The sequence below is a fragment of the Dermacentor andersoni genome, chromosome 6, assembly GCF_023375885.2.
Source record: "Dermacentor andersoni chromosome 6, qqDerAnde1_hic_scaffold, whole genome shotgun sequence".
NCBI lineage: Eukaryota > Metazoa > Arthropoda > Arachnida > Ixodida > Ixodidae > Dermacentor > Dermacentor andersoni.
This window is the reverse complement of record NC_092819.1, coordinates 156,743,993-156,768,154: the sequence shown is the minus strand read 5'-3', so window position 1 is coordinate 156,768,154 and position 24,162 is coordinate 156,743,993. Positions and strand designations below refer to the sequence as shown.

The window sequence follows — 24,162 nt, the reverse complement described above, 5'->3', positions numbered from 1 at the left end:
ATTCCTCAGAATTTTCAAAACAGTCCACAAGACATATCTAATGAAAAAAAAAGCGACAGCGCTCATCTTTTATGTTCGCTCTTCTTAGACTGAAACCACGCAAGAGGCCGCGTTTCTATCAGAAGGCTTGCTTTCGTGCATAGCGTTCGCCGCCAGTGTTTCCCGGTAAACGTTACGGTTACATAAGCTGCAGTTGCCGAGAAGCATGGAAAGCACACGGGGTCTTTGAACGCTATCGCGTTCCAATCTTCAAGGCGAAGCTTAAGCGTCCTCCAAATTTCTCTTGCGAAATCCTACCTCTAAATACCTTGCTGGTGAAGCAGCGCACTGACACGGACACAGTGAAGACACACAAGAAAAGACGTGTCAGTGCGCTGCTTCACCAGCACGGTATGATGATTACTCACCAACTAGCCCAACTTTCCACTTTAACTCTAACCTCTAAACGTGCCTTTGCCTATATGGTGCTACAGTGCTACGGAGGAGGAGACACGCTTTGTGCCGTTTTCACCTAGGGGCGCGGCACTACCAGTCAGCGGATCAGCTACGGATAAGTTCACTCCGTAATAAGCTCCCTCTCCACTCATTTTTCGTGGCGCCGCGTCAAAGCGCTTTTCTAAGTGGGAAGTCACTGGTTCGAATTGCGTGTTCGATATACTTTCTTTATTCTTTAGTGTATCTGCATTATTATCTCATTGCCCCTTTTCTTCTTCAGTACATGTTCTTCTCCCATGTTTCACCACCAATCCTAGCTTACACGTAGGGCTCCCGCGAAGGGGAGCAAGCGACCCGGCTCCAAGAGTGGGGAAGGGGGGAGGCGACTTAGGTAGATGCTGCTTCAGCAGCCGCAGACCAACTAATAGTGACACGTTGTTACAGCGAATTATTTTTCTTGTAAAAAGTTAATTTCCATATCATACTGCAGTTCGTGGTCGGGCGGCGCATACGCAGAGCGTTGTTGTGCCCGGCGGCCCCTCAGAGCGGGAGATGCCACCCCGGCGACATGCAGTTGTCAGGCCTCATCGTTCCCTTCAAGGCGGCTCGCTTGTGGTGTCCGGCGGCACCTCAGAGCGGTAGATGCCACCCCGGCGACACGCAGTTGTCAGGCCTCATCGTTCCCTTCAAGGCGGCTCGCTTGTGGTGTCCGGCGGCCCCTCAGAGCGGGAGATGCCACCCCGGCGACATGCAGTTGTCAGGCCTCATCGTTCCCTTCAAGGCTGCTCGCTTGTGGTGTCCAGCGGCTCCTCAGAGCGGGAGATGCCACCCCGGCGACATGCAGTTGTCAGGCCTCGTCGTTCAATTCAAGGCGGCTCGCTTGTGGTGTCCGGCGGCTCCTCAGAGCGGGAGATGCCACCCCGGCGACATGCAGTTGTCAGGCCTCGTCGTTCAATTCAAGGCGGCTCGCTTGTGGTGTCCGGCGGCCCCTCAGAGCGGGAGATGCCACCCCGGCGACATGCAGTTGTCAGGCCTCGTCGTTCAATTCAAGACGGCTCGCTTGTGGTGTCCGGCGGCCCCTCAGAGCGGGAGATGCCACCCCGGCGACATGCAGTTGTCAGGCCTCATCGTTCCCTTCAAGGCGGCTCGCTTGTGGTGTCCAGCGGCCCTTCAAAGCGGCAGATGCCACCCCGGCGAGATGCAGTTGTCAGGCCTCATCGTTCCCTTCAAGGCGGCTCGCTTGTGGTGTCCGGCGGCCCCTCAGAGCGGGAGATGCCACTTTGGCGACATGCAGTTGTCAGGCCTCGTGGTTCAATTCAAGGCGGCTCGCTTGTGGTGTCCGGCGGCCCCTCAGAGCGGGAGATGCCACCCCGGCGACATGCAGTTGTCAGGCCTCATCGTTCCCTTCAAGGCGGCTCGCTTGTGGTGTCCAGCGGCTCCTCAGAGCGGGAGATGCCACCCCGGCGACATGCAGTTGTCAGGCCTCGTCGTTCAATTCAAGGCGGCTCGCTTGTGGTGTCCGGCGGCCCCTCATAGCGGGAGATGCCACCTCGGCGACATGCAGTTGTCAGGCCTCATCGTTCCCTTCAAGGCGGCTCGCTTGTGGTGTCCAGCGGCCCTTCAAAGCGGGAGATGCCACCCCGACGACATGCAGTTGTCAGGCCTCATCGTTCCCTTCAAGGCGGCTCGCTTGTGGTGTCCGGCGGCCCCTCAGAGCGGGAGATGCCACCGCGGCGACATGCAGTTGTCAGGCCTCATCGTTCCCTTCAAGGTGGCTCGCTTGTGGTGTCCAGCGGCCCTTCAAAGCGGGAGATGCCACGCCGGCGACATGCAGTTGTCAGGCCTCATCGTTCCCTTCAAGGCGGCTCGCTTGTGGTGTCCGGCGGCCCCTCAGAGCGGGAGATGCCACCCCCGCGACATGCAATTGTCAGGCCTCATCGTTCCCTTCAAGGCGGCTCGCTTGTGGTGTCCGGCGGCCCCTCAGAGCGGGAGATGCCACCCCCGCGACATGCAATTGTCAGGCCTCATCGTTCCCTTCAAGGCGACTCGCTTGTGGTGTCCAGCGGCCCTTCAAAGCGGGAGATGCCACCCCGGCGACATGCAGTTGTCTGGCCTCATCGTTTTCTTCAAGGCGGCTCGCTTGTGGTGTCCGGCGGCTCCTCAGACCGGGAGATGCTACCCCGGCGACATGCAGTTGTCAGGACTCGTCCTTCCCTTCAAGGCGGCTCGCTTGTGGTGTCCGGCGGCCCTTCAGAGCGGGGGACGCCACTCCGGCGACACGCAGTTGTCAGGCCTTATCGTCTCCTTCAAGGCGGCTCGCTTGTGGTGTCCGGCGGCCCTTCAGAGCGGGGGATTCCACCCCGGTGACATGCAGTTGTCACGCCTCATCATTCTCTTCAAGGCAGCTCGCTTGAAGGTAGCAACGTCGTCTCTCCTAAGCGTCACGAAGAGCCCATCAAGGCCATTATGGTCGGCCATTCACTGCGCGACAAAACTCCGGTCACGGATGAAGCAATTATGGGAAACGAGCCGACGGCCTCTTCAAATAGGATGTTGAACGTCCACGCCAAAGATGAGGTCCGTGCAAGGCTACGATTCTTCACACCTGTCAGCCGCACAAATTGGCACGACCACGCAGGGGACGGAGTCAGCGTGCCATCCTAGTTCCCCTATTTGCGCCCAGTGATGTGCGCGTGTTTCGAAAAAACTCCCGTCGGAGGGAAAGGGCAACAAACCTCTGGATTGGTGGGATCTGAGGTTATCGGTTTCCTGACGCCGGATTGGGGGAAGCACAGAACAATGACGACGATGGGCATAAAAAGCGCATCCAGACGGCTGTGGGAGGAGAGGGACGTTTGGAAACGGTGAGACACTCGGACATGCAAATACGCTACCATAGTGTGCTCCGATAGTTGGAGCCGTATTGTAACATTCAACCATGTACGTTTTTTAATATAATCCTTTTTTTATTCTCTTAAACGTCGCTCCGAACTGTTTCTCCCGGCACCTGGCACGGCACCATCCATGGAAACTTCGTTGGCCGCCCGCACGGACCCCCGACTTCAGAACAGCGTGCGCATGTGCGCATATGTCACGTACTCTTCCCGTAATCGACGACCCTGGCATTGGCAGAAAGTCGAATATGCATTGCGAAGTGGCGGACTTTATGTTACGTGGGCCCCATCGACACGGATTATGACAATGAAGACAGAAACACTTACGCTTCGCCATTACGAACTCTGCATCGCCCGCTATGATGGCGTTTGTACAGAGGTTTAAGCGGCGATTAAGCGGAGCAAGGCATGTCATCCTCAATACCCAAACGGGCGCATTTAGAAGCGAGTTTACTTAGTAATGCAAGAACATGTTTAGGTGTAGTCGCGATTTATCACAGCAATCAAGGGAAAACGAAAGCACTCTGATCAACGGCGAAGCAGAGCGAGCGCGAGCATCAACAACAGTCTTTTGTTTCGTCTTTTGCTCATGTTGATATATATCACGCCTGCCCCCCGCCGTGAAAAGGGATCCACCCTGGCGACCTAAGGAAACGGAGATACTGGCTGGCCGTAGTGCGGTTTCAGCTGTTCGATGTCAACCGTTTCGCGGCCGCGGCACCGTTGGTCCGTAGATGGCTGGAGGGGCTCAGTGAAGTAGTTGACAGGGGACGTCTTACGTAGAACCCGGTAAGGACCGTCATACTTAGGCAGCAGCTTTGTGGAAAAGCGGTAGCGTAGAAGGGAACGCGGAGCCACAGCAATGTACCAGGCGAATATGAGGGGGAAGAGGAGCTCGGTCGTGAGTCTTTCTGGCGGGCGTGGACTTGCGATGTAATTGAGCACGTAAGCTGGCGGCATTCCTCAGCATAGGTGGCTACTTCAGATAGTGCTGTGGTTGCGGAGACATCAGCGCGATGTGGGAAGATAGTGTTGCCATTTGTTGGGCATGTTGGTAAACTGGCTTGGAAAGCATATTTAGCGCCAGCGAACAAGGACAAAGGGAAACGACACCACAATGCGCTAACTTCAACAACTTGATTTTCAGGAAACACTCTCGTATTTAACCATGCACAGTGACGCCACCTCATCCAAATTTTAATAATCCAAGAAAGCCGTTTCCTTATCTAACAAGTCAACCAAAGGGGCACTAACACACGGATCACTATTCCGACAGATAGTCTGTGCCTCAATAATCTCTCGCACATCTTTATCTTTGTGCTTCGCAAGAACCCGGCAGGACCTATACACCAGCGCACAGCCGCATTCCTGACAGTGAGTTGACAGATGGCAGTATTGCTTATTTCTCAAGTTTACACTATGTTCTCGTAACCGGTCATTAGGACACCTTCCGGTCTGTCCGACGTATTTTTTTCTCACAGGACAGCGGAAGCTCATAAACGACAGCTTCTACGTAAAGCACTGATGCTTTACGATGATTCGTAGAGCATCCGACAGCTGGCTTACGGTACGGGTCCGTTAACCGACATATTTTCGCGAGTTTTTCTGGCACTGAAAAGACCACTTTTGTGTTCTCCCGGCTAGCCATTTTCTTAAGACTATGTGGCGTTCTACGCAGATAGGGCACTACCGCTACCTTCCCTCCGTCCGTTGACCTGCCACCCGAGTTGTGCTGCCTGACCCGCATCTTTTTAGCAGCCCCTCTACGACCGAAACCTGGGCTGACTCCGGAAATCCTGCTGCTGATAACCTTCCCGACTGTTCCGTAAGGCTCGTATAGATGTTATGGTGGCAGGATTTCTTTAATGCATTTCCAAAGCACAAGTTGGCAATGCTCCTCTTGACGAGCTAGTGGGCGGACTGATACCGCAATAGTGATTTAGGTTTATACTCCTAACACGTGTGCCGTTCCATAAACTGGAGCTGAATATCTAAGAAACGCATCAGGTTATCAGTCGGCTCTTCAAGCGTGAGAATTAGGGGGCTAAGGCCTGCAGAAAAAACTCAGTTAGGCTTGCCTACAGTAGAACATGCGTCTGGTTCGAAAAGGACAAGATAGTCATCAACATACCTGACAGCTTTTACTACCCTGTGCTCCGACTAGGTACGCGACAGGTTTTTGTTATAGTGGGCTAGAAAAATGTCGCTTAGTATTGGCGCCAAACATGAACCTATGCAGACACCCTGCTTTTGAATGAATATTTCGTCATTCCATGCTGCATACCTCGAGTGAAGGTAGCAACTAAGCATATCTAAAAAGCCATGAACGAATAAACCGGCTGCATTTTGAAATGCAACCACGTCATACTCGTCTATGCACTCTTCTAAGCATGCTATTAGTTTCTTTTGAGGCAAGTAGTAGTACAAGTCCTTTATGTCAAAGGAGGCAAGCGATTGCAAAAAAGCTTGCTCTTTTCTTGGAAGAAAAACTCCGAATTCTTAATATTGACGACCCATTTTTGGTTAAAAGCTCTGCAGAAATCGTGGATTTTCTGAAAGAAAATTCTGACAAAAGCTTATCTGCTTGCTCCTTTGACATGAAGGACTTGTAATACTCCTTGCCTAACAAGAAACTAATAGCATGCGTAGAAGAGTATATGCGAGTATGGCCTAGTTGCATTTCAAAATTCAGCCGGTTTATCCGTGACTCCCCTCAGAAGCATTGCAGAAACTGCAGCGCTTCTCTTACTACTAACGTGCGAGGCCAGAGGGGACACAGATAAACAGAGGAGAACAAGGAGAGCGAAGAGAAGAGGCAGTTCCCATATAAGAGAGGGTGGGGAGGTGACGTGATAAGGCAAGGAAACTCGACTACTATACGAAAGCGGTTGCGGGGAAGCAGGACAAGCTTAAGTTCAAGGTACGGTACAGTACGTTGTTGCTATTTCTGAAAAACATCACAGTGTTAAAATTAATCCGGAGTCCGCCACTATGGCGTGCCTCATAATGCGAGTGTGGTTTTGACACGTACAGCCCAATAATCCTATTGAATTTTAATAGTTCTGCCACAATGCGATGTGCCATGCCATGTGAGGCAATGACTATGCTGAACCCTCTGAGAGGTTATGAAATATGGTGCACACTCAAGGAAACACCTCCCTGTGTGTTCAGTGCGCTAAGCAAACAGCAGTGGTGCACGCAAGGTAACGTTTGACATCAACTCACCACTCTCGTGTTAGCCTAAACGTTGAAGAAATTAAGCTTTAGCCGTCAATATCACCGCTAATTATCGTCAATCAAAGTGCCCATCACGGAAAGCTTCGCTTACATCGATTCCCTCAGTGCGTGGGATCTGCATAATATTGACACGTGTACTTATCTTTATCGGGCGACCACGTTTCGCCGCTTAACAACTGTAATCGCACAGCGACGGACGCGCCTGCATGTATCCGACGTTTCTGGAAAGTTATCGATGCTTCTACCCGGCTGTCTGTTGCCGCCGAACTTTTGTTATCTGATTTCATCGGGTAACGCGAATGGTGTAGAACTTTGTGGAAGGCACGCGGGGCCAAACGATTAGTCTGGAACATTCGACGACTGCTCTATAAAAGCCGACGCGCTTGACCCGCTGATCAGATATTACGACGATCGCCGACTGTGTTCGCCGCTCTCGTTGTGCTTTAAGTGTAGCCTGTTTTGTGGGCACAGGTTCGCCCAATAAAAGCTAGTTCTTGCCTTTCACAGTTTTGCTACTGTGTTCTTTGACGTCACCACCACGTGACATCTGGTGGAGGTGCTTTGCGTTCATGTACCGGACGCCCCCACAAAGCCGTGACCCAAGCCCTCACTCGGAAGACACCAACGTCGCCAAGAACCAGCGAGGTAGCCGCAGGCTGCAAGGACTGCCCCCGGAGCACGGACTTTTGCCTGAGACGACTAGGAAGATGGCCACCACGTCCACCCCAATGGCAGCCCCAGCGTCACCCGTCGTGCTGCAGCAGCCCAGGGAGCCTCCGACGTTCCGCGGTTCAACTTTCGAGGACCCGGAAAGCTGGCTTGAGACGTACGAGAGAGTCGCTACCTTTAACAACTGGAACAGCGACGACAAACTGCGATATGTCTTCTTCGCTTTGGAAGACGCGGCCAGGACGTGGTTCGAGAACCGAGAAGCCGCCTTAACGACCTGGGAACTTTTCCGAAGCGGCTTCCTGCAGACGTTCGCAAGCGTCGTACGCCGAGAACGAGCCCAAGCGCTATTAGAAACCCGGGTGCAGCTACCTAATGAGACGACCGCGATCTACACGGAAGAAATGAGCCGTCTCTTCCGCCACGCCGACCCTGAAATGCCCGAGGAGCTAGAAGAAAGTCCGCCTGCTGATGCGTGGTGTGAAGGAGGAACTTTTTGCCGGAATGGTACGAAGCCCACCGAAAACCGTCGACGAGTTTCTTCGCGAGGCCACCAGCATCGAGAAGACACTCGAGATCCGAAACCGGCAATTCGACCGCCGCACAAACTCAACGAACTACGCCGGAGTTCAATCACTGGCCACCGACGACCTGCGCGAGGCTATCCGAGCGGTCGTGCGGGAGGAGCTACAAAAGCTGTTCCCACCATCACAGCCTCAAGTGGCTTCGATTGCCGACGCCGTGCGTGAGGAGCTCCAACAACAACTTGGAGTAGACACTGTATCGCCCCAGCCTGAGCCGCAAGCGATGACCTACGCCACCGTCGCACGCCGTCAAGGTCCCCCTCCGCGACCGCGCCAGGGCCCTGTCACGCCACAGTTCCGTCGTCCGCCGCCGCCGCCAGCACGACCACCCGTCGCCCAGCGCACCTACGCGAGGAAGACGGACATTTGGCGCGCTCCTGACCACCGCCCGCTCTGCTACCACTGCGGAGAAGCGGGGCACATCTACCGCCGATGCCCATACCGGGAGATGGGACTCCGAGGGTTCGCCGTTAACGTGCCGCGACCACAGATTGGCGAAAGACCTCGCGATATCGCCGACTACCTCGCCGCTACTCAGTGGAGCTCTCGACGACCGTCGCGTTCGCCATCACCAGGCCGCTACCTGTCGCCGCAGAGCCGACCATACACTGGCCCAGCCCGGGGCCGGTCAGCGAGCCCATATCCGGAAAACTAAAAGCAGCAACCGATGGAGGTGCGGTTGCTGTTCGTCGAACTGACGAAGATCCTCCGCCGCCGACGAAGACGACAAAGAAACCATCTCGACGACCTAATGACGACACGCCGCCGTCCCGACGAAGTCAGGAAACCAAGACTACACCGACGAAAGACGACTTGACGACGCGACGTTCCAACTTCAGTTCAACACGACGCAGCCGTGATCCGACGCCAAGACCTAACTGTAACGCAAGACAGAGAACCACCGACCTCGACGTGCTTCTCGACGGCCACGCAGTCACCGCCTTAGTAGACACAGGAGCCGATTACTCCGTCATGAGTGGACCCATCGCCGCCCAGTTGAGGAAAGTTAAGACTGCATGGGAAGGCCCTCAAATTCGGACCGCTGGAGGACACCTGATTACGCCGACTGGTATCTGCACGGCAAGAATTACCGTTCATGACCGGACTTACCCTGCCACCTTCGTTGTCCTCCAACAGTGTTCACGAGACGTCATTCTCGGCATGGACTTCCTGAATCAACATGGCGCAGTCATCGACCTGAAGTCGAAATCGATAACGCTGTCACAAGATCAAGCGATACCGCCGGAGAGGTGTCGTAGTCACCACGCCTTGAGTGTGCTCGAAGATCAAGTGAGCATCCCGCCGCGCTCCAGCATTATTATTTCCGTCGGCACTGGAACACCCGCTGACGTAGAAGGCGTCATCGAGGGCGACCAACATCTACTGCTCGACCGTGAAATTTGCGTCGCAAGAGGGATCGCTCGACTCCACGGAGGGCAAGTGGAAGTTATGCTAACCAACTTCAGCCAAGAGTTCAAGCACATCAACAAGGGCACGACAATCGCATACATCGAGGAAATTGTGGAAACCAGCAATGCCTTTGTCCTCTCGGATTCAGCCGCATCTACCCCGATGAGCATTGTCCCTGAACCAGACTTCGACGTGAATCCAAGTCTTCCTATGAGTAAGCAGCAACAGATCAGAAGTCTTCTCCGACGATACAAAGACTGCTTTTCGACGTCATCGAGGATTCGACAAACACCAGTTGCAAAGCATCGCATAATAACCGAAGAGAGCGCTCGACCACTCCGCCAGAGCCCTTACCGAGTTTCGACGCGAGAACGTGAAGCTATTAGGCAACAAGTCGACGAAATGCTGCGCGACGACATCATCCAGCCGTCGAAAAGCCCGTGGGCCTCTCCTGTAGCCCTGGTAAAGAAAAAGGACGGAACCCTACGCTTCTGCGTCGATTATCGTCGACTGAACAAGATCACGAAGAAGGATGTGTACCCCCTTCCACGGATAGACGACGCATTGGATCGGCTCTGCAACGCTAAATACTTCTCGTCGATGGACCTCAAGTCTGGCTACTGGCAAATAGAAGTCGACGAGAGAGATCGCGAAAAGACTGCTTTCATCACGCCAGACGGCCTCTACGAGTTCAAGGTCATGCCATTCGGACTGTGCTCGGCGCCTGCAACGTTTCAGCGCGTCATGGACACTGTGTTAGCCGGACTGAAGTGGCAGACGTGCCTTGTTTACCTGGATGACGTCGTTGTCTTCGCCGGAAATTTCGACTATCACCTTAGGCGGCTTGCGACAGTGTTAGAAGCCATCAAGTCATCAGGGCTCACTCTGAAGCCGGAAAAGTGCCGTTTCGCTTACGATGAGCTTTTGTTCCTAGGCCACGTGATCAGCAAATCAGGAGTACGCCCCGACCCACAGAAGACAGCTGCCATCGCAAAGTTCCCGCAGCCAACCGACAAGAAGGCAGTGCGCAAATTCCTTGGCATGTGTGCCTACTATAGGCGCTTTGTCAAGGACTTTTCACGCATCGCGGAGCCGCTAACACATCTAACCAAATGTGATGTCGCGTTCAAGTGGGAAACGCCGCAGGCCAAGGCATTTCAAGAACTCAAACGACGCATGCAGTCGCCGCCGGTACTTGCACACTTCGACGAGGACGCCGATACCGAAATTCACACTGACGCCAGTAGCCTAGGCGTCGGTGCCGTCCTAGTCCAGAGGAAAGAAGGACTTGAAAGGGTGATATCGTATGCTAGCCGGTCGCTGTCAAAAGAGGAAAGCAACTATTCTACGACTGAAAAGGAATGCCTCGCCATCATTTGGGCTACAGCTAAATTCCGTCCTTACCTCTATGGCAGGCCATTCAAAGTCGTCAGTGACCATCACGCATTGTGTTGGCTAGCTAACTTAAAGGACCCTTCAGGACGGCTAGCGCGGTGGAGCCTCAGACTACAAGAATATGACGTCACGGTAATATACAAGTCCGGAAGAAAACACTCCGACGCCGACTGCTTATCGCGCGCCCCCATTGATCCCCCGCCGCAAGACGACGAGGACGACGACGCCTTCCTTGGGATAATAGGCGCGGAAGACTTCACTAAACAGCAACGAGCCGACCCAGAGCTAAAAGGTCTCGTCGAGTATTTGGAAGGGAACACCGACCTTGTCCCTAGGGCATTTAAGCGCGGGTTGTCGTCGTTCACGCTACAAAACTACCTGCTCGTGAAGAAGAACTTCTCACCAGTCCGCGCCAGCTACCTTCTTGTTGTACCGTCAGCACTGCGTCCAGAAATACTGCACGCCCTACACGACGATCCAACCGCTGGGCACCTCGGATTCTCCCGGACGCTGTCGAAAATACAGGAAAGGTATTACTGGCTGCCTCTGACCGCCGACGTCGCCCGTTACGTCAAGACATGCCGAGACTGTCAACGACGCAAGACACCACCGACAAGGCCAGCAGGATTACTACAGCCGATCGAACCTCCTCGCCGACCATTCCAGCAGATCGGGATGGATTTGTTGGGGCCGTTTCCGATATCAACATCCGGGAATAAGTGGATCGTCGTGGCGACGGACTATCTCACCCGCTTTGCTGAAACTAAAGCTCTACCAAAAGGCAGCGCAGCCGAAGTGGCGAAATTTTTCGTCGAGAACATCCTGCTGCGACATGGTGCACCAGAAGTCCTCATCACCGACAGAGGAACGGCTTTTACAGCAGAGCTCACCCAAGCCATTCTGCAGTACAGCCAGACAAGCCACAGGAAGACAACTGCCTACCATCCGCAGACGAATGGTCTCACGGAGCGCCTGAACAAGACCCTCGCCGACATGCTAGCAATGTACGTCGACGTCGAACACAAGACGTGGGACGCGGTCCTGCCGTACGTAACCCTTGCGTACAACACGGCGGTGCAAGAAACAACACAGATCACGCCGTTTAAGCTGGTTTACGGCAGGAACCCGACGACGACGCTCGACGCCATGCTGCCCCACGTCACTGACGAAGAGAATGTTGACGTCGCTAGCTATCTCCGGCGCGCCGAAGAAGCCCGACAGCTCGCCCGCCTACGGATCAAGAACCAACAGAGGACCGACAGCCGACACTACAACCTCCGACGACGCTTCGTCGAGTACCAGCCTGGCGACCGTGTTTGGGTCTGGACCCCGATACGCCGACGAGGACTCAGTGAGAAGCTACTCCGACGCTATTTCGGACCCTACAAGGTCACCAGACGTATTGGCGCTCTGGACTATGAGGTCGTGCCAGACGGCATTTCGCATTCACAGCGGCGCCGCGCACGATCTGAAGTGGTCCACGTGGTGCGCCTTAAACCTTTTTACGGACGCTGACGAACTTCGTCATTTTTGTTCTTTTCTTTGCTACGAGTGCTTTTGTTTATTAACTTCGTTTGTTTGCAGCATCGGGTCGATGCTTTTTAAGAGGGGGGTATTGACACGTGTACTTATCTTTATCGGGCGACCACGTTTCGCCGCTTAACAACTGTAATCGCACAGCGACGGACGCGCCTGCATGTATCCGACGTTTCTGGAAAGTTATCGATGCTTCTACCCGGCTGTCTGTTGTCGCCGAACTTGTGTTATCTGATTTCATCGGGTAACGCGAATGGTGTAGAACTTTGTGGAAGGCACGCGGGACCAAACGATTAGTCTGGAACATTCGACGACTGCTCTATAAAAGCCGACGCGCTTGACCCGCTGATCAGATTTTACGACGATCGCCGACTGTGTTCGCCGCTCTCGTTGTGCTTTAAGTGTAGCCTGTTTTGTGGGCACAGGTTCGCCCAATAAAAGCTAGTTCTTGCCTTTCAGAGTTTTGCTACTGTGTTCTTTGACGTCACCACCACGTGACAATATTTTTTTTTACCTTTTTCTGGTGCCACTGCACGATCATGCTCGCGCCTTCGTCGTCATCGTTGTCGTATTCGCCTTTCCTTTTCAACGCAGCACGTGCACCTCATGACAGAGGATGTTTGAGAAAATACTGCCGTCCCGTACTGCTTGTGAACTTCGCGCACGACTGCAAGGTTTGGCTGAGATGTTTGCAGCAGCGTAGGCTATCCGCCGAATGTGCATTTCACGAAGCCCGAGGGGAGGTCAGGACCCGTTTACAACAATGTGTATTGCTGTAGCATCACAGTGTGCTACTTAAACGAACGCATCACTCTATATTCGTGGTAACGTGATGTGAACTACAGACCGCGGACTCAGCTCGCATGCCTGCAGCTCGCCTGCAGGCATGCGAACCGTCGTTGCGGACCGTCTCCAACATGTCTTTCAGTTGCTTCGCTTCTTAGAAAAGCGGCGTGACAGCCTTTGTTGCTTACAGTCGTATTCCCGTGTTTCATTACTTCCATTGTCGTGGAGTGCCAGATGAAGTCACTTTTTAATTTCCCGTTTACAAGCTCCTCACTTCACCGGAAGCCCAGTTCTGAACGGCATACTCCTTGCTTGTAGGATAACAAATTTTTTATGCATCAAATGATGCAACTAAGCCTCTTTCAATTGTTTACAAAACAGACTCCCAGCGAGCTTTGTATCCCACTTAGTTTAGAAATGAAGAAAAAGTCTGTATTCAAAGGTTTCTTCTTTCTCGATTGTTTCCATTAGATTTCGTTCACGAATTCCGCTATTCGAACACTCCTATAAGCGTTCGAACACGCCTGCTAATAAGTTATCGAAAGCCCGCAACAGGAGCAAAAATAACCATCAAAAAAGAGATGGCGAGGCGAGGTTCATCCTCCAGAGTGGATAAAGTCGTAGTTTCGCCCGAAAGACGAAGCATTGATTGCGATAGCAAATTAATAGACAGCTATACGAGGTAAGGCGAGTACCGTTATTAGCCGTGTAAACTGCTGTAAACATTCCCTTACCAACTAAATGAACAAGTGGGACGTCATGCGTGCGCAGGCAAACATGAACACATCTGACTCGATGACCGCATACATGCGCTAGCTGTCAGAACGCTGGCGTGATAGAGCGGCAGCAGCGGCGAGCGAATTTCCCTTCGTGCTCCGTCTCGCTTCAATGTGAGCACGCGCGCCACTACACTGCGTTCACGAAGCCATCAGATAAATCGGGTCACGCACTCTTTGCGCCCGTCGTAGATTCCCTTGAATATAGGGTGCGTGTGGCCGCGCTCAGCGGTGGCGGCCGGAGTACAAGAGAAGCGCGCTTACCTGCCCCCCCCCCCCCCCCCCCCTTACCCTCCTAGTGCTCGAACACCTCCCCGCTCCTACCTCGCGGGAAAAGAACGGGCATTTTCCCGCGCGCGCGCGAGATCGAGCCACCATCCTTCCCGGCTCACTTTCGCACTTACCGCATACGGTGCGCGGCCGTGATCGTATCGCACTTGAACTTTATGCGGAACCTCGCCGTGACGGCAACAATGCGCCTGGAGTATCCATATAATTGCAATAAATTACAGTACAGGCTACGCGGGAATAGTATTAGGACGAACAAACCTATCGGCTCAAGGTGTGCTGCGGCTTTCAAGGGAGAGGCCAGGACAGTGGCAGAACAGGGACTGTACACTCAAGCGATTACTTTGAAGGTTACAACTTTGGCGAGAGGTCAGTGCGTCGGTGTATATAGCTAACATCGCATCCTCGAACGTGATCGCTCAAGAATTCCACCCCGAGTCTTTGGATTCAAGGCTCGAGCGTGCGCAAATGTGAAGGAGCAGCAGTAGAAAGGCTAAGTTGGACGCAAGAAGCGAAGCTCATAGCATTGCCGACAGTCAACGCGATCGAGACAACAACCCTTTGAAGCTTTAAAAGAAGCAACATGGTAGTGCACATTAGTAGCGTCAGTGAGAATGGATGTAATAACGTCTCGGTGAGTTAATTGCAAACGCAACTTACGTGATAATCGCCCCAAGGTCACAAAGACATCAAGTGCGCTTCCTTGCTGACTAAAGTGTACATGCGCACGCACCTGGTATTCAACGCTATCGTGTAGTTGGGCGGTATGTGGAGGGTGCCCCAGGCCTGTTCGTCCAGCACCGCACTGAAGGCCTTGTGGAGGTCAGAGTACGGCTTCTGCAACAAGAGCAGGACCTGGGTTTGCCGCTGTCCATGTCGTTGCTATTTTTATCTTCTTCCTTTCTTTTCTCTTTCTTCTTTTTGTGTATTGCCGGTGTGCGAAGTTATTTACTCGACAAGAATGCGAATTCAATCTTACGTGGCTCTTTATGGACGGTAAAAACTTCAGGTTGTCTTCATTGGCACATACACAAAAGATCGCAATCCTCGCTAGAAATGAAGCCCACATTTACCGTATAGTTGGTACCTGCTATAGGTGTAATTTCATGTTATTTGTTACACCAAGAATTCGGGTGGGCATTAACTGGAGAGACAACACAGATTACTAATCCTTAAAAAGTAATAAACATATAGAACATGTTGCACAGACTTAGTAACAACAAAAATATGCGATGAGAAGCATGCGAGTACAAACAAAACAAGGAAGAGAAATAGCAACATGAAGACAGATTAACAAAATGCAATGGATAATCCAACAGAAGAGTAAGAATAATCAATACTGACACCCGTCTTTCTTACCGGTTTTTACCAGTGTTTCTAACAAAAAGAGTAGTCCATGTGTTATAGCCTGCATTTATAAAGTACTTCTATACAAACGAAGCCTTTCTTCAAATGTTCAAAATTTCAAAATAAAAAATAAATACTCGCAGTTCCGCCCGTAAGGCGAAGCACCGATTGCGATAGCAAATTAGTAGATAGCTATACGAAGTAAGGATAGTAGTTTTGTCGGCCACATAACCCTCTGAATATTCGCTTGCAAACTAAATTAACAATGATATACTATGTAAGCGCGACTGAACGAGCACATAGGAAGAAGCAGACACACAGAGACAGCGCTGTCTCTGGTCTGCTGCTTTCTACGTCCTAAGCGCGCAAACAAAGACGGAAAGGACAACATAGGGGAAATTACTTGTACTTACTAAGTGAATTAGAGAAATGATAAATAATGGCAATGAAAGCGGATGAAAAAACAACTTCCCGCAGGTGGGGAACGATCCCACGTCTTCGCATTAAGCATGCGATGCTCTAACCAACTGAGCTACCGCGGCACCGTTTTACCATCCACTTTCTTGGGTATTTATATTTTTACTACTAGAACTAACCTTGGGAGTGTTAGCCAACGCCACCACTCACATACTTTGGCGGGAAGAAAAGGGGGTTAACCGAGAGTTATATTCATTAAACGGGGCGTTGTAACAATTCGCCGCTTAAACCGTCTGTAGTTCAGCATGGCGGTCACAGGCAGCGCAGCCCGTATACTTTTGATCACATGTAATAACCAGTAAAGCAGCTAAAGAATTGGATATGTGAGGCGCACGCATTCTGATGCTCCTAAAGAAACGAGGCTTACTGCTGTATAAGGCGCTCATGCGACCGATACGTTAGCTTTTTTATACCGTTTGAACTTGTACGACACTAGTAAAACTGAATCCTGGCGGGAAAAACAAAAAGTCGGTGGATCTCCCGCATATGGGGAATCGGTTGTAAGCGAAGCTTTCTTTGATGTTTACTGACATCTCTTCACTTTTACGTGCAGCTCAAGGTTTCTTGCTAAATGCACGCTCTGCTCGCATTTCGTTCCCTTATTTCTCCGCACTCGCTTGATCTTGTTGTCGAGCTCACTTATTGCCTCTTCTGCTTGCCTGTTCAGGCACCTACCCTGCGGCACACCGCCGGTCCGGGACTGGCCAACAATGCTCACGTACCCAGAGGTCCAACTAGGTGTAGAATCAGCAAGACAGTGGCAGCGAGCACACGAAAAATGGGGGGAAGAAGCAAAGAAAGCTTCGCTTTAAAGTCGGTGTGCTTTACCTGCCGCGCAGGGGATCGCCACTTGTCGCCTTCTGCTGCTCTTCCTTCCTTCCTTAAACTTTGCACCGCTGTCGGCGCGTCGTTATGTGCACTCTAAAATTCTATTTCAATATGGTGAATTTTTCTTTTAGATTAGCAACATGTGCGCACTTAGCATTCGCTATGAAAATTTCTAGCAGATGTTACCGAGATCTCAACCCCCACCCCCGGTACCTTTCCCCCACCGCATTAATAAATTTAATGTAACGTTTATCCCCAAACACTTGATTTTCGACGTTTCTTACCTGGTACTTTGTGCTCTTTTCCTTTTAACGATTTTATTTTGGCACTTGATGCTACCATGTCAGGTTCCAATATCTAGTTCTTTGCGAATTCTTCATTGTACCCACTCCTGATATAGCCCTTGTAGAACTGTCGTATGTAATATAAATAAAGACTGAATAAATAAATAAGATTGTGCTGGAGCTTGGACACGCCATGCTGAAGCCTGGTGGCGAGAAACGGTGATAGTTGGGTAGCACAAGCTAAAGCCCCTGCTACCGCCGCCGGAAGCGTGAGCTGATGGAAGGGAGCCTCAGCCACGGAGTAAGACATATAGGAGGTGAAACTCCCGTCAGCGCGAGCGGGCGCGGGCGATCAGATAAAGTCACAATTGTTGCATGCGCCGACGCTACCGTATACAGTGGCGGCACCATGCGGCGCGTCGTAGAAGCCGCAGCGAAAAAAAAAAAAAAGCAGCGCCCGGCAGGCGGCTCGGCGGCTCCGGCAGCTCCGGCCACTCCGTGGTAGAAGTCAGGCGCACGCGGCCGAACGGGAGCAACACGCTCAACCGGTTGCCCTGGCAACCGAAACGGCGGTAATTTCTTCCCATGCCGCCAGGTGCCGCCAGCATGAAAACATATCCGCGGGCTTGTGACCTTTACTGGTCGCCGCAAACAGCGGAGTTTCCACTCCTAAATATTTCTTGCTCCGTGGCCTCAGCTTAATTGTTGAATCAGTTACGCTGTCGTCCGGGAGTATAACCAGTCTTGTTTGGACCGTTTGAGCATTCAGCGTTTATTTACAGCCTCAGTTGGGCGTTCAAGAGCGTTGAAGTAAGTGTAGACTATGTCCATGCTCATTGAGAAGGCGCTTCGTTCTTGGCCTATTTATGCGAATTGCAGGTGCGAACAGTGCGGTAGTCTCTGAAACTATCGTTGGAGCTGTTTACTTTAAAACAGTCACATACAAGAATTTCGGGGTTTCGAAGTGAGCCTAGTCAAGCGCTATATAAATTTAAGCGAAAGCACGTAGAATGCCCCATACTGCCTGAAAAATGGTTGCCGAGATGACATGCGAAACGAAATTGGCTCTTGGGGTAAGGTCGGATAGTGGCAGCATGCAGTGAACAGAGTGCGCAAAAACTTTTGGCTGAACGCCGTGACTTCATGTATGTATGTTAGCGGGTTAACGACTACATGACAAATGCGTGCGTATGCACTCACTATAAGCAGTGCTGTACTGCGGAAATATAAATATACAGAAACTGCACCACGCAATTTATCGATGGAAGCATTTTCGTGACTGACCATCCGATGGCAGACAGCGCCAACGCATACTAGAACGACTCCGTCACGCTGTGGACACTAGCCGTTGATATCGTTTTTCATTATTTATTGATTGAATAAATGAATTCAGTCTCTGCACGTGAAATGAATGAACGCCAATCGTGGCAGCGCTGTTAGATTTTGTCTATGATTTCTGCTGCGCAGCGTATGTAAACATAGCACTTCCCCACATTCTGTCTACAGCGCTTGCCCCTGAACTGAAATCCTCAGTGCAGCACGACTCAAACGAAAAGATTTAACACGGGCCCTATAATGAAAAGCTATTCCAATCTCTTGACGTTATATTTATGTAACCGCTGACGTAAGCATCGGGCGGTGATTCGCCGCGTTGTTTGAACAGCCCAATCAAACGCTGTCCTCGTTTATAAAAGGTCACTTTTGTTTGCTTTCACAGTGAATAGCATTGCCTACTTGACAGGCTTTGCGCGCAAGCATTCTTTGGCGAGCACCCCAGCCCCGTCACGGGAAAGGTCTAATGCCTTGTATCTGCTCAAAAATGCGTAACTTCCAAAGCTAAGTCATTTAATCGTTGTAATAGTGTAAATGTAGCTGATTGGTACCTTTATAAGAATAAGAAACAACTTAAACCTAAAAATAATATAAAGAAAGAATACCCATGGAGATACATAGGGCTGCTTAGAAAATGCATGGGCAAGCTTATAGTAGCAGTGAGCCAATTGAAATTTGGGGTTGAGACAACTTGAAATGTCGCCTGGGCCAACTGAAATTTAAGGGTGGGGCCAGCTTATATTAGGAGTTGGGCTGACAACATTTGAAGGTGGCCTAGCTTGAAATTTGGACATGGACCAAAATAAATTTGGGGTTAGGAAAACTAAAAATTTGAACCTGGACTAAGTGAAATTTCGGAGTGGGCCAACTTAAATTTGGTGGTGGGCCAACTTGAAATTTGGGGATGGGCAGAGTAAACTGTATGGGTACGCTAACTTAAGAGGAAGCTTTAGCTCGGGTGCTCCTATAAAAATACATGTAAAAGGGGAATTCGTTTTCTCGGCAACCACTGCACCGAATGTGACGAGGTTTGTTGCATTTAAAAGAAATTTTTCAAATCTAGTGACTGTTGGTTTCTAATTTTCGATTTAGGTCGAAAATCTTTTATTAAAAATTGGCAAAAATAGAAAATTTTCAGAAAATGAAACTATGAAGTTTACAACTCTGTAACTCAGCAACGAAAGACGATATCGCAATTCTGTGAATTGCATCTAGTAGTACTTCTAAAGCGGACAAAATTAATGTCACACATGAAGACAAAATATGTGGTAATATAAGAATACAGCTTTTGCAGAACTCTTGTACACAACGTAACAAATTCCCGTAAGATATAAAATGACATATCGAATTTGTCCGCTTTCAATGGTGTAATGGGTGCCGTTTACAGAACCAGGATATCTGTTCTTGATGCAGAGCTATTAATGTATAAACTTCGTGCTTCTATTTTTTTTCGAACTTCCGAATTTTTGAAAATGTTTAACAACACTAAGGCCCTAAATCGAAATTCCGCTTCCAACAGTCACTGGAATTTAACTTTCCAGGGGTTATTTCAGAAAGGCGTTTTTGCGTTTTACATGTATTTGAATAGGCCACGTCAGAGTTGGGCCCGAGCTAAAGCTTCCTCTTAAGTTCGCGGGTTGGCCAGCTTGAAATTTGGGGGTAGTCCAACTGAAATCTTGGCTTGCGCCAACTTGTAATTTGGGGGTGGGCCAGCTGAAGTTTGTGGGTCGGCAAACTTGATATTTTGGTGTGGGCTAACTTGAAATATGGTGATGGACCAATTTGAAATTTGACAATGGGCGAACTTAAGTTTGGGCATGGGCCAAGTTGAAATCTATGGGTGGGCAAAGTTGAAATTTGAGGGTGGGCTAACTTGAAATTTCAGGGTGGGCCAACTTAAATTTAGCGCTGTGCCAACTTGAATCTGGGAGATGCGCTAACTTAAATTTGGGAGTTAGCCAACTTGAAATTTTATGGTGGGCCAAGTGAAATTTTGAGATTGGCCAACTCGAAATCTGGGGGCTTGGTAAGTTAAATTTGGGGCAGGCCAACTTTAATTTGGAGTGGGCCAACTTGAAATTTGGACGTGGGCCAGCTTGAAATGTCCGGTTAGGCCAACTTGAAATTTGGGGGTTTGCCAATTTAAATTTGGGATTGGGCCAGCGCGAAATTTGGGGGTGGGTGAACTTAGATTCGGGGTTGTGCTACCTTCAATTTGGGAGTTCGCCAACTTGAAATTTGAGGGTAAGCATACTTGAAATTTCCGAGTGGGCCAAGCTAAATTTTGGGATAGGCCAACTCGAAATCTGGGTGTTTGGCAAGTTAAGTTTGGGGATGGGCCAACTTGAAATTTGGATATGGGGCAACTTAAATTTAGGGATGGGCAACCTTTAATTTGGGATGGGCCAACTTGAAATGTGGACGTGGGACAGCTTGAAATTTCTAGGTGGGCCAACTTGAAATCTGGGGGTTTGCTAAATTCAATTTCACGCTGGCCCAACTTAAAATTTAGATATGGGCCAACTTAAATTTCGTGGTGGGCCATCTTTAACTTGGGGGTGGGCCAAATTAAATCTTGTGAATCCTTATGCATACTTAGACAACTCCAGTGCAGTTTCTCTATATTTTTGTTTGCTAATCGACATCAGCCTACATATACCTTGGATTTATCCCAAGGGATTTCTTATCAAGTTGAAATTTGGGCTTGTTAGTGCTGATATTCGGGTTGTATAGCGCAGACGGAAGGACCACAAGAAGGACAAGACGACACACAAAGTTCAAACTACCAACAGAGCCACCACGCATGCGCAAATATGAGGCAGGTGGGCAGGTGCCTTAATGATAGACATAGAGAACCCCAATAATATTGTTAAAAAGGTGAGTTTACCCGCCGTCGTTGCTCAGTGGCTATGGTTTTAGGCTGCTGAGCACGAGGTCGCGGGATCGAATCCCGGCCACGGCGGCCGCATTTTGATGGGGGCGAAATGCGAACACACCCGTGTACTTAGATTTAGGTGCACGTTAAAGAACCCCAGGTGGTCGAAATTTCCGGAGTCCTCCACTACGGCGTGCCTCATAATTCGAAAGTGGTTTTGGCACGTAAAACCCCACAATTTAAGGTTAGTTTCGCCCCAAAAGCGAAGCATCGATTGTGATAGCAAGTTAGTAGATGGCCATACGAAGTAAGGATACTGGTTCTATCGGCGGTCTAAACTTGTAAACATTCGCTTACTAACCAAATTAACAAGCATGGTCTCACGTACGCACAGGTAAACATGAACACATCTCGCTCGTTGACCGCGGAAACTCGCTGTCAAAATGCTAGAGTGGGGAATCGCGGAAGTAGCAGTGAGCGAATTGACCTTCGTGCTGTCTCTCGCTTTAACGCGAACTAAACGTCGAAAGCACAGCGCATATGAAGCTACCGGCACTAGGCGCACCTTCCCATCATGACAGATCGCTTTGAAGATGAGGCCCGCGTGGACGCGCACTTTGCCCACGTCGTAGATCGCTTTCTAGATACGGCGCCCGCGCGGCCTGCGCGGCCGCGCCGTAGCTGCAGCCGTCGGAGTGGAATGCCCCCAACGCCCTCCCTCGCTTCGCCCTCGTGCGTCGCACGCGACAAAAGAGGGCGCGCTGCCCTTCCTCCCTTGCACGCGCGAGATAGAGCCACGACCGTCGTCTGGCCCTCGTAGTCTTTCACTCGCACATACAGCGTACTGTGCGCGGTGAAGATGTTACGTTTGGACTTTATACGGAACATCACGGTGACGGCGACGGCAGAAATGCGCTTTGGAGTGTCCATACAATTGCTATCGCAATAAAATGCACGCGATGGGCGGCTCGCTATTCATTGTAAATCCTGCGGGTGTGAACCACAGTTCAGCGCACGCACCACTGTAAGCTTCATGCATGACAAGCTCACAAGGGAAATAATTGAGGCTGAAAATATCTTGAGATGCAGTCCTGGCTGAGTAAGCACCCCATCTGTTAACCTTTCCAATAAGAAACTACTTTTTTTATGGAGGTAATTATTTGCGCATGCGTGGTGGCTTTGTGCGAGCGTATCAAATCGTGCTCCGGAAAAATAAACCTTTCTCGGTAGTTTGCGCTTTGTGTTCCGTCTTGACCTTCTTTTAAATGCGTAAGCATCACTATGCCTACCCAGAGAGAAAGCCTGTCCGTCCTTCCCGTAAGTCATTCATGTGTTGTACCGGCGGCAGAAAACAAATGTCAAAGGAGAACAGTTTCTGTGAAGGCTTTCTTGAAAGATTTGACAACGCTGGAATAAAAGCCATCCTTATATGTAGGACTACATATAAACAGCATTGTGAACATCAGGAAAATTCAAATTGTGGGAAAACTTAATGCCAAGTACACCATGCGTGTCGGTGGTCTCGGGATTGAGCCTGCTTTTGGGCATTTCTTCACCGACCGAAATGCAACCGATCTCTGAGGACTCGTGCGCTTCACGTCGTGCAACATACAGATAAGCAGCAAACGGGTTGATAAGGATGGTTCGACGTGAAAGGATAAGATACTAAAGGACGAGGAGGACATTTATTGGTCGGAGCAATTCTGATAATAATGATAAGCACGAATAAGGGTTGACAAGGGTTGGATCATATCCGAGGAGTTTTATGAGCATAGATAAGCGTTGATAGATTGGATCGATTGCCATAAGGTTGATACCGACCGATAAGGATTGATAAGGCTCGGATAGAATCCGATACGGTTGATAGCAACCAATAACGATTGATAAGGCACTGTTGAAGCTTGCGCAAGTTGGTGTGACTTCTTTTTCACCAGCGAAAAAGACAAGGACGAGACGTGTACACATACACAGCGCTGCAATAGGTGTCGGTGTGTGCAGATCACTGTGTATGTGCACTCGTCTCGTCGTTGTCCTTTGCGCTGGTGAAAAAAAAGATTGATAAGGGTTTATATAGGTTGGATCAAGTTGCGTAACATTGATAGTGACACCGGGCTGCGTGAAGATGAGCAGGCTGCACAATGCTTACCCATACTGAGATAACTCCCAGGGGTTTTCTGTGTGAATTTTTTGTGGTCGTTCCGTCAGCACTATACAACACGAAGGTCGCCAAGAAAGTGATCTGACAGCGAAACATGAATGAATGCTTTATTTGTGTAAGTCAATTCGGGAATTGTCACCAGAAGCAGCTACAAAAATGGTCCTTGAGGACATCTGCTACCCAGGAAAGGATTCCGGGGCGTGAATCGTGCAGAGGCGCCACGCAGACATAATTTATGCATGCATGAAATAACGAAATACCTCAAGATGCAATATGAATCATTGGGGAATGAGAGATCTATAAGAAAATCGCAGACACGAAAAATATAACAAATCAGATAGTGGAAAACAGTATTATTTTTTTATTTATTTACTCTCATACCCACAGCGCCATCTAGGCATTACAGTGGAGGGGGGGGGGGTTACATACATCAATGTAAACAGCTTATGGCATCCAATAAACAGCATTAAACTATACAATACAATGAAAGAGAAAAAGAAAAAAAAAACAGCAAGGGGACAAAAATGGTACATCAAGATATCAATGTACAGCACGACCAAAAAAAAAGCGAAAAACGGCATCATACAATCAAGTAATAAAGCACTATGTAATGATATCAAATTCTACAATTACTATATACTGTAAAATAAAGAAGAAAATTTCAGACAGAACTTGCAAAATGTTTCTTATTAAGTGTACCAACTACGGCAGCAGGCAGTCGATTCCATTCAAAAATGGTTTTGGGGAAAAAGGTGCTTTTGAAAAGCTTAGTTCTACAACTGTATTCCCTAACCTTGAGCTCGTGATCTGTTCGTCTGGATATATAATGTGGCTGAAGAATATACTTACTA

At 50.0% G+C, this 24,162-nt stretch overlaps 1 protein-coding gene and 1 non-coding gene across 8 annotated transcripts in view; both read right to left on the bottom strand.

Moving 5' to 3' along the window:
• LOC126523469 (ABC transporter G family member 23-like) overlaps positions 1–24,162 on the bottom strand; it is a 198,501-nt gene that overhangs the window by 120,233 nt on the left and 54,106 nt on the right. For all 7 annotated transcript variants that reach the window (XM_055066856.2, XM_072288869.1, XM_055066855.2 and 4 more), the window contains exon 6: positions 14,744–14,847. In XM_055066856.2, coding sequence (XP_054922831.2) covers positions 14,744–14,847 — 104 coding nt within the window. The remainder of the gene's footprint in view (positions 1–14,743; positions 14,848–24,162) is intronic.
• Positions 15,827–15,899, bottom strand: TRNAK-CUU (transfer RNA lysine (anticodon CUU)). Its single transcript has one exon. It is a non-coding gene; the product is annotated as a tRNA-Lys (tRNA).